General features: G+C 27.3%; 3 protein-coding genes across 4 annotated transcripts; 1 reads left to right on the top strand and 2 right to left on the bottom strand.

Moving 5' to 3' along the window:
- Positions 1–1,355: 1,355 nt before the first annotated feature.
- Positions 1,356–4,271, bottom strand: LOC126840089 (uncharacterized). Its single transcript, XM_050575591.1, has 6 exons — positions 3,859–4,271; positions 2,775–3,015; positions 2,484–2,703; positions 1,763–2,007; positions 1,599–1,698; positions 1,356–1,515 (listed from the first exon to the last, which is right to left on the bottom strand). Exons 1-6 carry the CDS (start codon positions 4,077–4,079, stop codon positions 1,394–1,396), a joined length of 1,149 nt encoding a protein of 382 aa, XP_050431548.1. The 5' UTR covers positions 4,080–4,271; the 3' UTR covers positions 1,356–1,393.
- A 201-nt stretch (positions 4,272–4,472) lies between these two features.
- Positions 4,473–6,698, top strand: LOC126840097 (pre-mRNA-splicing factor SPF27). The gene is made up of 5 exons (XM_050575601.1): positions 4,473–4,736; positions 4,857–4,949; positions 5,531–5,703; positions 6,198–6,308; positions 6,394–6,698. Exons 1-5 carry the CDS (start codon positions 4,662–4,664, stop codon positions 6,584–6,586), a joined length of 645 nt encoding a protein of 214 aa, XP_050431558.1. The 5' UTR covers positions 4,473–4,661; the 3' UTR covers positions 6,587–6,698.
- A 122-nt stretch (positions 6,699–6,820) lies between these two features.
- LOC126840079 (colorectal mutant cancer protein) lies at positions 6,821–13,256 on the bottom strand. 2 transcript variants are annotated; one of them, XM_050575568.1, is made up of 13 exons: positions 12,976–13,256; positions 12,496–12,707; positions 12,290–12,438; positions 11,515–11,628; positions 11,313–11,451; positions 11,181–11,239; positions 10,076–10,228; positions 9,672–9,806; positions 9,411–9,601; positions 8,291–8,428; positions 7,745–8,212; positions 7,579–7,681; positions 6,821–7,251 (listed from the first exon to the last, which is right to left on the bottom strand). In XM_050575568.1, exons 1-13 carry the CDS (start codon positions 13,089–13,091, stop codon positions 7,153–7,155), a joined length of 2,076 nt encoding a protein of 691 aa, XP_050431525.1. In that variant the 5' UTR covers positions 13,092–13,256; the 3' UTR covers positions 6,821–7,152. The 2 variants fall into 2 exon arrangements, with proteins under 2 accessions (XP_050431525.1, XP_050431534.1); XM_050575577.1 differs by lacking the exon at positions 10,076–10,228.
- Between the last annotated feature and the right edge of the window lie 13 nt (positions 13,257–13,269).

Genomic DNA, 13,269 nt, shown 5'->3' with positions numbered 1-13,269 from the left:
ATTTTAGTCGACGATCTATATTACAGTGTACACACATTTAACATTGTATTGGTTTAAAATAAATTGATAGAGACTCAATATAGACAAGTTTCTAATAGGCTAATTTAATGTTAAATACTACTTAGTAGCCCAACCTAGATGCGCACTTAATTATTGTCGCAATGCTATTTCTCTTATTGAAAACATGTCAGCTTTACGGGGATTGCACGCGGCCTGTTTTTAATGAGTTTGTATAGGCAATATTTAAAAAAAAAAAAAAAGAGGTTTAAATACATTTCGACTATGTCAACTAATTTATCTGTTAATTTTTATAATCTCCAAGGTATTATTAAAATTTTTTTTATAAGTATTATTACAAAATTTTGACTTCATAGGATAGTCCTATGAAAAAAAAATCAGTTTCTTGTAATTAAATTTGCATTATTTTCAATATTAAAACCAGATTTTTTTTACATAAAAAAAGCAAATAATCCTCGAACTAAAATTTTGGTCATAGACCCATTTCTACTAAATAACTAATATGACTATGCTATTATTAACAGTAATATTATTGATTTTATAATATATATACGTATAGATTATACTATAGTCTATAATATTTTAAAATCAATGGGGGAATACCTATGAAAAATAAAAATAATAAGTATGTTGAATGAAAACAACTTGAGTTTATTAAATATTTTGTACTCATTCTAGTTTTTTAACATGTTTATCTATATTCTGATTACTTACAAGTAAGAACTAAGAACGCCTATATAATTAGGCAACCGGCTAATGAGTTTCTATTAGCATCTAAAAAAACCTTAAATTGAAGATAATTAAAAAAGGTAGAATATTCATTTAAAAAAAAAAAGTGCTTTCTCATAAGGTTTAACACTTCTATGGTGGCTAAAAAACAAATTTAATTTTGGTTTATACATTTTTGTTCCAGGCATTTAATATTTTTGTGAAATTTATTAATCTAGATAGATTTATATATCTAACTAATTATCAAAATTAATTAAATAAAAATTCGCCTAAGCCCGATATGGAAAGCTGCAACATTTCTATAAAAAAAAACATTCACAATATGTTTACTAAACATACCAATGAGAGCCATTTAAATTTTACGACAGTCATTTACCTTAAATGAGTAAGTATATTTAAAATGGCTCCTAGATTAGTTTTTATCAAATATTACCTTTATGCTGTTTCTAAATAAAGGGAGCACTTCTAAAAGTCAACTTTTTAACTATATAAGTAATGATTAATGTTGTTGAAAATATACATAAAATATTCATTATAACAAAATCATTTATTTTTCTTAAATTTGTCATAAATAATGACATAATAATAAACAGAAACTGTTAAGTCTATTTTCATAAAAAAAAATGTACCTTTATTGTCATAACAACTAAATGAGTTTGACCAAATCACAAAGATCACTATATCTTACACTACGACAAGTTTCAATTTCTTCTTCCTCATCATCCATTCTGAACTTCGGATTTAGAGTCATAAACTCTTTGATGCCAGCTGAAAATTAACAAACTAATTGAATTTGTTGATACTTAATTTTTAATAGAAAGGAGAAATATTAATTCACTACACAAACTTACACAACACTTCAATATATAATGTGTCACTATCAATGTTTATTAATCGTGATGTTATTACAGATGACATTTGAGGTTCACAATTTTCATTCAGAGCTAAAGTCTAAGAAAATGTACTTATATTATATAATTTATAATACAATAGTTATTCACTTACCAAAACTTACTTTAAATTGTAATAAATCATAATTTTTTAATTCTGATAAACTCGTAACTTTAACGGTTGACATGTTCTTCCAATCTACGATTAACATATCACAATCTTCATTTACACTAGTTTGTTGCATCTTATTGTCAACGAAAGTGTTATTCTGTATTATGTCTGAAGAAGGTTTGTTTGTTTGGCCTCGTATAAATACTGGTACGCCAGTATTAAACTTAGTATTTGATTCTTTATATTGTGGTTTCCAAACTATAATATTTATTCAAACTATGTATTGATATAGATTAAAATATTAAGACACCAGTTAGTCGCGTAGGGGTACATACATATGTACCTCATTATTTAATCCATTTAGTTATATAACACATATAGTATCCCAACATTCGTATACCTAGTTAGAAATGCTCAACGTTATTTATTTTCATTTTTGGGTTAGGTCGTATTATATTTTGTCATTCTCAAGCAAAACTTTGAAAAAAATTGGCTATAGAATTTTAAAAATTTTGATTTTTTTTAAAATGTAATAAAATCATTTTTTTTTTTTTAATATATAATATAAAAATATTATTGTGTTTCATGGTATACAAAAAAAATAATAAAACAACAATTCGAATGTTTTAGAAAAAAAAAAGTGTTGGCGTATAGCTGTTCCCGGGGACTACCAGCGTTAAAAAAATATTTCGCGACTAACAGATGGTTAAATTGATGCATTTATTACTAAATACCGTCTAAGCTAATGCTGGAAACTTTTTTATTAGGCATTGGTGGTGCACTACAACGATACACATCTCTTGTTACATGAAGTATTTCTTCATCTGAAGATACTGATTCCGAACAACCAAAAGATTGAGCATTATTTTCTTCTTCCAATTTAAATCGCTTATGATCACCATTTCCTTTCTCAGAAGAAAAACAAGGAATCTCACTTTGATTTCTATCATTTTCCTAAAAAAGTAAAAAAATTTAGTTGGGAATTGGGGTTTAATTGATTAAATATCTGACTACAAATTAATTACCATTTTCACATGATTATTTTCTTGTTTATTTTTTTTTTTATGTGTTCGTTTTCGTTTCTTTTTTTCAGAATTTATAACAACAGAAGAAGCAGAACTATTATTTCCATTTTCAGGAATGAACTTTAGATTTCCATTCGATAAATTATTACTAGTACTATTCATAAAGCTGGTGAGTGTCTCAGGAATGTCGATTTTAATTATTTGTGGTTCAGCAATACTGTTTGTTTCTTTTCTTATCACACTAAAATTATAAGAAAATTAAAACAATTTATTACTTTTTATCAATTACATTATGTAATTAAGAAAGCATGTACAGTTCCAAGAAGAGCAAGAGAGCAACACATTCACTTAAAAAAGTTTTAACTCTTCCGCCACTCCTCTAGAACTTTAGTTTAATACAAGTGTATTATCATTTGATACAAATATTAATATGCTGTTCAAGAAGTCTAAAAAAGGATTTGATCAAGTTTAGTATGCATTGTATATGCATGTGAAACCTGGCTGACAGCTAAGATAAGATAGTCTGACGTATGGAGAACATTTGAGCCAAAATGTACAATTTTTTGGTTGAACTAAAAAATTATTATTTCTACCGCTAAAGTAATATATTTGTCTAAATGATGATACTTTTTATGACCTATAGAAAATAAAAGAATTAACTTAATGTGCTATATAAAGTTACAGACTAGACCACTAAGTAAAAATTGTCCTTTTATTGTTTATTAATGTCAAAAAAAATGTACCTAATTAATGAGACAAACATATTATTTCAATGGTAGAAAATAAAAATATTACTTTTTAGTTAAAGCAAAAATAATATATTTTGCCTACAACATATTTAAAACCCCTGCAGGTATATTGATAGCATTAAAAGTTGAAGGGAAAGGGATTAAAATACATTGATAAGTCATTACTTTTATTTGTACATTCTTGACGGTTAGGCCAATATTTTAGAATATAATAAACTTAGGATTTTTGGTTTTGATATAATAATTTGTATTTTGTCATATGTTCATCAATTGCGTACATCATTTTTAAATATCAAAACTAAACCAATATTATTTAACTGTATAAGCATACAAACCTTATTTCTTCACTATCGTTAATAGCGTTAATTTCATCTTCATCTAGGAATGGTATACCATCAAAACATAGTTCTATATCGTGTTTTTCCCTTAGAACAGATTTAACTTTAACTTTTAACTCTTTTATAAGCAATATTTTTGAAGTATCTACATATAGCCAACAGAGTTCTGGACATATTGTATCAGGCGATAAGAGCTTACGATTCAGTTTTATACGCATTGTTAAAAAACAGTTAAAAATGATTTAATTCTGTTTCCTTAAGAGCAAACCAAATAATAACCCTTTTGTCAGATAAGTGTAAATTAATAATTTGTTAACACTAAAAAAATACATTTAATGTAAAATCTAAAAAAATTGTATTCACAAGTCATTATAAAAATAACAATGTTAACTTATCCACGAATAACGATTTTTTAATTTTACCATGTGTGTGTTTATCTTATCAAAGGCCTGAACCGTGATCGTGATAATATAATGGTCGCCAGTTCATGGTATGCATTATTTTCAATGGGTGTAGTATAGACCATGGTTATAAAACCTGAGATAAAACATGTCATATCCCGCAATTTCATGGTTACAGATTCAGGGTATCAATTATCATCACAAAATATATTTGTTGATACTTGATTGCCAAACAATACAATTTAAACAAGCATTTTAATTTCCATCGTTAGACGTTAAACTTTATCCGAATTTGTCCGCATTACGAGTTGCGACTGACAACGGTTTTTGCTGTTGAACCATTTAAATTTGTCCGTCATAACGGCTATATTAATAGTTTAAAGTTTTACTTTTTGTGAAATGGCCGGCGAAGTTATTGTTGATGCTCTTCCTTATATAGATCAAGGATACGACGAGCCGGGTATTCGCGAAGCTGTAAGTATTAACCAAATGTATGCAAGTCTATTAAATATTTTCTATTAATTATTTTTCTGTGGTAATAATTTATAACGAATTATTCAATATGAATAGGTACATTGTTTTCATTTTTTTCAGGCTATGAGCATGGTTGAAGATGAAAAGAGACGTTATAGGCCATCCAAAAACTACCTTGAACATTTACCACAGCTTAATATTACAGCTTTTGAAGTAACTATATATTGTTATTACATGATCTCTTCTGTTTAAGTAGAAAATATGATCTTGCTTAGCTTCAAAGCAATTTTAGATTTTTTTTTTGCACTGATGACTGGTTTTCAAATATTTTGCTTACAGCTAGTTTTTGAGTTACAGACCTAAAACTACTTTACTATAGTTTTTTCTAAATAGATTTTTGGAGAAAAAAAATGTATAAAAAGTTCTTTATGCCAAAAACAATAGTTCAAATGAAAATGTAGTCTCTGCTGGGACTCTTGTTCAGATGGGAACTCACGATCCCCTCTACTGCAGAAAAAATAGCTTACCGGACGGAAATAATAAAGCTAACTTACCTCTGCAGACTGCAAGTAGTCACTGGCCCAATTAGTCTAAATGGTCAACTTAATATGTATATTTGAAAAATAGGGATTTTATAAAGTTGATTTTTTTTTAAAAATGACGAAAGCTCAACTAGGGCTACATTAATTATGTTAATATCTCACTATTACTGTCATGCGGATAATATAGTTAGATGATGTATTGGCTTATGAAAATTTGAAAACTTATTAAAATTAACATCTATAATGTTTCAGACCGAAATGATGCGTGCAGAATTTGATAGGCTGCAACAGCGTTTGCCCATGGAAACAATGAGCATGAAAAGATATGAATTACCGCCACCACCAGCCGGAAAACTTACTGATATGTCTGCCTGGAATGAATGTTTAGAAAACTCAATGGCCCAGCTTGAACATCAAGCTACTAGGTATTATTTATGAGTGTAAAAAAGTATTTGAATATTTTAACTAAGACATGTTATATTTAACAAAGTGTCTTTATTATTAGTCAGTTATATGGGTCTGGACTCTGGATTCTTAGGATTTTAACAGTTTGTTATTAGTATATGTCATCCCTACCATCAAGCAAGCTAGTCTTCACCTAGGATTATGGTTCCTGGCTGGGTATACTGATAATAGACTGTTTAGATCCATATTGTATATTCAGGCACCCAGTTACGGGGACTCAGGCCATAGTGTTTGTTAAAAATGTTGATGAAGGATTAAATTTCCAAATTTAATATTAATTAAAAAATTTAATTTCAATTATAGTGGAGATGTAATAAATGAGTTATTATGAAAAAGAAATTGACCCAAGAAATTTGCCCATGCCCCTTTGAATGTCATTTGAACAGCAAAACCTTTCAGAGTTCATTAATTTCATTATGAGCCTAATATTGTTTATTATTTTCTGTTAATATAGAATCACTAATTTAGAACTGATGACAGAGTTTGGTACAGAAGCTTGGAAATCATATTTAGAAGTCTTAGTTAAATGTGTAGCAGCAGCTCAACAACAAGTTACTAAACTTAGGTAAGTAAAGTAGCAATACTATTAATTTATTTATTTCAATACTAAATTTGCATACTATATAATAAAATAATTAAAACTATTTTAGAAAACAAGTTCAAGAAGTTAATTTTCAACGTAAAAATGTACAAATGCAAGTTGGAGAGAAGCTACGTGATTTAGAAGCTAATTGGGTAGGATTAGTAAGTAAAAACTATGAAATAGAATTGGCTTGTGCACATCTTGAAAAACAAATAAGAACCTATGAATTAGCTATTCCTGAGAGGATTGAAACTGATTAAGTGTAGTAACTTCCAATGACAATGTAAATTTAAGTAAAACATTTTGAAAAAAATATCTGTAAAAATGTATTTGTAATTATATATTTGAAAATAAAATATTCATATTTCATTTGTTTTGTTTTCATTGCTTTATATATTTACGTAAAAAAAGTACAAAAAACATGTATTATTAAATAACTTGTATACATTAAAGAAAATGTATCTTCAAACACCTTTTTTAATTATACAAAAACATTATCAAAAAATTGCACTAGATATGGGGTTTGATTTGTTGTTAATAATATGTAAAAAAGCTAATAGTTATTTTATTTTACAAATAATGTTTGTTAAGTTATCAAAATTTAATTACTACATTTCAGTCATATAGTTTATATTCTTTACAATGTAAAAAATAATTTGTATAATAAGGCTCAACGCTTTTAATTAGACTAGACATGAAAAAGTGAAAACATTTTAGTTTTGTAAAATATATAGTTGTCGTACTGTGAATTGCAACAATTTGATTGTACTTGTGGGATAAACTGTATTGCAATTCATCATATTCCATTTCATAGGACGCGGACAATTTATAATGTAGTTTCATTTCTTTCTGTATTCTTATTTTTACTTTCACAAATCAAAATGGACTTTTCAAGTACTGCTATTCTCTCTTTTAACATTTTTACCTTAAAAATAAAAACTCATATGATTACACACTACATAAATACACATGTAATACATACTACATAAATAGTCATAAAAAATGTGAACTATAAATAGAACATATAATACATATAAATTATGGTAGAGTTCATTACTTACGGATTATAAAAAAATACACGGTTAAGGGGGGGGGGGAGTTAATAATTATTAATTACATTTATCGTTTGATGAGATAAGACTTCTGTGCATTTACCAACTCTGTTGTTCCCCATATGTCCACTTCCACCACCACACCCTCCATCCCGTGACAGGTGAAAGTTATTTCTCTAAAATAATTATATTTGAATTACCTGGAGTGAATGATTTTCAACCATAATTTCAATTTCAGATTCCACTTTCTTAAGGCGTGATTGTGATTTACGTTTCGCTCGTTCTAAACTACGTTCTAGTGAACTGTAAAAATATATCAAGATAGTTTATTAATAAAAAAAAAACAGAAACAAACCACAATACAACCTATTTTCAGTCTTCAGTTTTTCAATCATAGAATTACTCTGTTTATATCTTGCATCAGCATTTTTCGTAATTTGTTGTAATGCTGTTGTAACTTCCTTTAATTGTTTTTGTAATTTAACATTAACACTCTCATAATTATCCAATTTGATTTGTTGTTCTAAAGTTCTTATTGTATCCATATCAATTTTAGATTTTTCTTCTTTTTCAGATAAACGTTTTTCTAAAGCTAAGTAATGTTTTTGTAGTTCAGAGTATCGCTCTTGTAAGTCCAATTTTTCCTCTCTGACCCCCATCAGCTCCTCCACAAGAACAGCCATTTCTAAATCAAGCCGTGTTATTTGGCTATGACCTCTAGGTTTTGGGACGTCTTCTTCAGAATGAAATGACTCTAGAGCAACGACAGTTGATCCAATTTTTTTTTTTTCTTCATCTAAGTGATGTAGTTGTTGTATAATTGTATCTTTCATTCTAGTAATACATTAATATTTAGTTATAAAAATAAATTATAATCTGAGCAAATAACAATAATAAAAACCAATAAGTTACTTTATTTCTTCTTCAGTAGCAGTTCCATCAGAAATAGATAATAACATTGAATAACAGTTCATTATTTCTTCTCCTGTTTCCACTTCTAATTTTAGAGCAATCATATTTGATTCATATTTTCCCAATAACAAATAAAGTCTAAAAATCGTTTAAATTATTGTATTTAAATTAAATGTTATTATGTATGGAGTTATATTCATTTCTCATTTCTTTAAACATTTTAATTATATTTCTTCATGGTTAACAGATAGTTAATAGATTTTAAGTTACAACTAAAAATGAGTCACCAGATTTAAAAATTAAAATAGCAAGAATATGAAAGATATAGCCAAAATAACATATTATGATTATTAGAATAATACAAACTATACAACTGTAACAAGCCTGCTTGGCCAGCTAGCTAGGCTAGACAAAGCGGTTGCCGATAGGATTAAATGAAGAAATCTCTAATAGAAAATTGGTGGCTAGCCCCTATCAATAGGGCTGTATATATATATTTATCAGGGAACTAGGTAGAAGTATATATTTAGTAATATATAGTTATATATTTAAGTATATATACTTAGTAGAGTATATATATTATACTTCTACCTGGAACCCTGAGATTCATCAGCTGGTCTTGGAGAAGCGGAGTCAAGTGGGCGCACACAATGAAAGTAAATAAAGTATATAAGGCGTGGCAACAGAGTATTAATATATTATTATGTTTGTTAATCAATTGCGGTCCGATGATGGTAAAGTCTCAACTAATTAGCGTATCGTCCTATTTAGTTAATTGTCTCGTATGTGTCTGCTGTCCACTACCTATAATTTTCTTATTGACTAAGTATGCATGTTTGGATTGAGTGGTAACGGGTGACAGGTAAATGTACCTGTTACACAACGCATACACAATAAGAACATCTGAGCAAATGTTAGTTATCACGATTATAATGTTCTATTTACATTTTGAATTTAACCTAAATTTGAAGAGTTAAGCATTACATGAATTATTTATAATTAGTATTTTTTTTAAATTAATCTGTTTAAAGAGATTTTAGCATATCTGTAAATTAAGCCTTAGTCCTTAGATGGTTATCAAGCTGGGTGAAAATGGAGAAAATTTCAACTTTATTGTTACTTGTCAGTTTGTGCAGCACATTGATCAAACATCAATTCCATAACTTCCATTTGTGACCGCACATGATCTAAGCGAGTTTGTAGTTGTTCAACTTGGTGCATTAAATTGTCTTTACTGGGAGGCTCTACCAAATCATAACTAGATGGAACAACTGGAACAAGCTGTGTATCAGATTTCGTATCTTGACATAGCTATAATATCAAGAGTTAAATCAACCGAATGTATAAAAAAATTGTTATTTAAGGTTATTATTTATTATACATTTGTATTATTCACTTCTGCATTATCTTCAATAAGTTTCTGTAATTTTACTTTTTCTGCTAATTTTGATGTCTCTATTAATAAACGCGTAGGAGACATAGGACCTGGAGAAAAACTACTCTCCGCATCCTGTAACTATAAATAAAACCATTAAATAAAATAGTTTTTACAATTTCAGTATAAATTATTTCATTTTTATTGTGAATGATTAATATTTTTTAACATTTAAAGTTGATTTAATGTAAACTACTAAAAATACTATTACTTTTTTGGCTATTTTTTTATATATAGAACTGTATTTAAAATGTTTAATGATTTTAACAATAAAACAACCAAGAAGTATAATAAAAGCCTAACAGTTAGCATACTATTTTTTAATTTATGATCATTATATTTAAACATACTTTCATCAAAAGCTCTTCCTTTTCTTCTGTTACTTCTTTCAAACTTTGTTGTGTTCTCTTTAATTCTTCATCTTTTAAAGCCAACTCAGCATGAACATCAACATACATAGTTTTTCTTATTTCATTGTCATTGAAACAATAAATACTATCACCCTAGTTATAAATTATTTTAGTTACAAAAAGCACTCATTAAAGTTAAAAATAAATAGTAAAAGTAAGAATTTTTGTGGATTGGGTTTTTAATAATACTATATATATTTATACTATAAGTTATTTTAACTTAAACCTGACTAAATATAAATGTCACAAGAAGAAAACAAGATACATAGATATAAGTATTAAAAATAGTAAAGTATAAATAATAATGATAATTATTTATTATACAATATATTCTTGAGTACAAATAGACAAATTTTGATGAAGTCTGCCTTAGGTAGACCATGCATTTAAAAAAAAATTATTTTAGCTAATTTTTGAACTTGTTTCTTTAAAGCTGGCCATACACGATCAATCTTAAATTGTTAATCAAGAGTTTGCAATCATTATTAAAATAAATATATATATTGTGTGTAGGTTACTTTCAAGATTTATAAAAAAAACTTCAATCAATTTTTTAATCAATCTATTTATGGTAATAGTACCTAGTATGGAAGCAATTATTGATATTGAACAAGCATTTAGCTGTGAAAAAAAGTTGTAGATGAAAGAATGGTTCAAGAGAAATATTTTTTCTGTCATAATCTCCTTGAAGAATTGTGATTATTACAACTATCTGGTTATAAAAACTATCTTCGTATGGACTATACAACATTTTTAGAGTTATTGGAGATGGTTAAATCAATTTTACAAAAAGAAGGTTTAAAATATATTATATAAAAAAAGACTATATGAATCCTACATAAATAAAAAGAAAAAAATGGTATATTATACTATATAATATTTTAAAATAATAATTAATAAATAATGGGTTAGATAAGTTTATAGAAAACTTTTCTACAAGAAATCTAATATAAAGAACACTGAGTATAGAACATAATATAATACTTCAAATTTAACCATAACCAATAGACAATTCAAATTTAAAATAAAATAATTAAATACATACATCTTTTGATAATGCAACAGATTCTTGAATAAATGAAGATGTTTCAACACTTTGAATATCTATTTTAAAGGATAAAAATAAATAAAAGATAATTTATTTAAAATTTAATACTAAATTTTAAGTATTCTTTACCTGACTGACTTTCTTCTACCTCTTCGGTAATTATTTGAGATCTATGAATCTGTAGTTTACGAGCAAGTTCTGCTATTACAGAATGCAATTCAATTATTCTTTCTTCATATTTTTGCTTCATATCATTTTCAATGTCGATCTAAAAAATGAAGAGTTTAAAAAACAATTTATAAATATGAATCATAACTCCTATAACTATTACTTTAATTTGATTTTTTGATTCTTCGAGAGCTTCATTTTTTTCAGTGGCTAAACGTAGCTGTTTAGTCAGTTCTGAGATTTCAGTTTTTAACGACTTCAAAGCTGCCAAATGTAACTAAAATCATTTGTATTATAAATTTAGTTTTATCAATAAAAAAATGGATACGTACAAAACTTTTTGTTTATTATAAGGTATATGTACATATTTTAAACCTTGTATGCAATTGAAAAATGTGACAAAGACAATCCTATTTCATACTTTATTGAATATAAGAATATAGAATTAAATTGCTTAATTTAATTACCCAACAAAAAATAAAAAATATTGTTTTGTGAAGTTCTGGCAGTCTGAAACTTTGTTTGATTTTCTTAATAAAACACAATTTTATATAATAGTAATGGTTCTTAAAATCCGAGGGGTTATCTTCCTACTTCATTTTTCTCCGCCTTATCCTATATAAATGGGGTTGGCGAGATAAATCTTTCCATCACCATTTCTCTATTCAATCCACACACCTTCATGTATTTATTTATCACGTCCACCCACTTCTTTTTCGGTCTACCTACAAAATCCCTCCATCATGATCTTTTCAAAATATTTTAATATTTCTTAGCCCATGCCATATTGATTTTACTCTTGCAACATATACCTTGTATTTAAATAACCAATATTACATTTTTTTGTAACATATATTTAAAGAGAAAACTGGTGTAGGGCATTAGAAGAATCACCTTATTCTATATTGGTCTAATTTATTATAGTTTAATTGGTTTACTTTGTTAGCAAGATGCAGTAAACTTCCAGTGTTAGCTGATCTTCCAGTTTGCAATAAATGTTGCATACGAAGAGAATTAGGTTCTGGGCTGAGATCTCTAGCACCACTGTCAAATTCCCAACTTTCGTGTTTACCAACAGACAAGGCTCCTACAAAAGACAACCTTTTAATATGATATAACTATTAATTACAACTGTATATCTTACCTAAACTGTTATCACTACTAGTCGGTAAATATTCTGGAAGTGGATCATAGTTATGAACACGTAAAGCATTTATTTCAGTCCGCAATTCTAAACGACGTCTAACAAATTCATCAAAAGATATTCTTCCAAGTTTATCAGCTCCTAGTTCTTTCATTAAATCATCAACACTATCTTCAAGATTAAGTTGACGACATATAGTCAACAAATCTCGGCTAGAAATGAAGCAATACCAAATAAAATATTGTATTTAGCAAGTCTGGAAGTAACATGTTGGATATTACTATTTACTACAAAGAATCTAAAAAGAGTTAAGCAAACTGCAAAGTAATAAAGTGTATTAGCAAATCAGTTACACAATGAAAATCAATAAGATAATAATACATAGTATTAGTAATTAATGATTAATATATAGGTAAATATAATATTATTATGGTTTTAATTGATCACAGATTATAAATTTATACTAAAAACGATTCTTACCTATCTATGTAACCATCTCCATCGCCATCACAAGCTTGAAACAATTTTCTAGCTCGTTCTTCTTCACACACCGAATTCGTTTCCACACTTTCAGATACCGATTGTTGCTCATCCATAATTTATTTCATATGAACACTTCCATTATATATTGGTATTAAGATAACTTAAAACATAGAATTGATTGAAACAACATGCATTTTTTAAAAATCTAACCAATTTATGATTCAGTCATGAACTTATATGTACACAAACACAAAGTTATTGACTTTTTATCATAAACATTACTGATAAGTG

This window comes from Adelges cooleyi, unplaced genomic scaffold, assembly GCF_023614345.1.
Source record: "Adelges cooleyi isolate 19-005CV unplaced genomic scaffold, UGA_ACOO_1.1 ACOO_flye_CR_arks_rails_tigmint_CR_PRNA_108, whole genome shotgun sequence".
Classification (NCBI taxonomy): Eukaryota; Metazoa; Arthropoda; class Insecta; order Hemiptera; family Adelgidae; genus Adelges; species Adelges cooleyi.
This window is presented reverse-complemented; position numbering and strand designations above follow the sequence as displayed.

What these genes read in the sequence shown, in the direction of transcription:
- LOC126840097 (XM_050575601.1), top strand. Translation starts at nt 4,662, where the DNA reads ATGGCCGGCGAAGTTATTGTTGATGCTCTTCCTTATATAGATCAAGGA. An exon ending in AGCCGGGTATTCGCGAAGCT is followed by an intron (nt 4,737 to 4,856) that starts GTAAGTATTAAC and finishes CATTTTTTTCAG; the next exon opens with GCTATGAGCATGGTTGAAGA. An exon ending in CTTGAACATCAAGCTACTAG is followed by an intron (nt 5,704 to 6,197) that starts GTATTATTTATG and finishes CTGTTAATATAG; the next exon opens with AATCACTAATTTAGAACTGA.
- LOC126840089 (XM_050575591.1), bottom strand. Translation starts at nt 4,079, where the DNA reads ATGCGTATAAAACTGAATCGTAAGCTCTTATCGCCTGATACAATATGT. An exon ending in AAAATAATCATGTGAAAATG is followed by an intron (nt 2,704 to 2,774) that starts GTAATTAATTTG and finishes TTACTTTTTTAG; the next exon opens with GAAAATGATAGAAATCAAAG. An exon ending in TTCCAGCATTAGCTTAGACG is followed by an intron (nt 2,008 to 2,483) that starts GTATTTAGTAAT and finishes TAAATATTATAG; the next exon opens with TTTGGAAACCACAATATAAA.
- LOC126840079 (XM_050575568.1), bottom strand. Translation starts at nt 13,091, where the DNA reads ATGGATGAGCAACAATCGGTATCTGAAAGTGTGGAAACGAATTCGGTG. An exon ending in CAGAAGTGAATAATACAAAT is followed by an intron (nt 9,602 to 9,671) that starts GTATAATAAATA and finishes TTGATATTATAG; the next exon opens with CTATGTCAAGATACGAAATC. An exon ending in AAACTGAAGACTGAAAATAG is followed by an intron (nt 7,682 to 7,744) that starts GTTGTATTGTGG and finishes ATATTTTTACAG; the next exon opens with TTCACTAGAACGTAGTTTAG.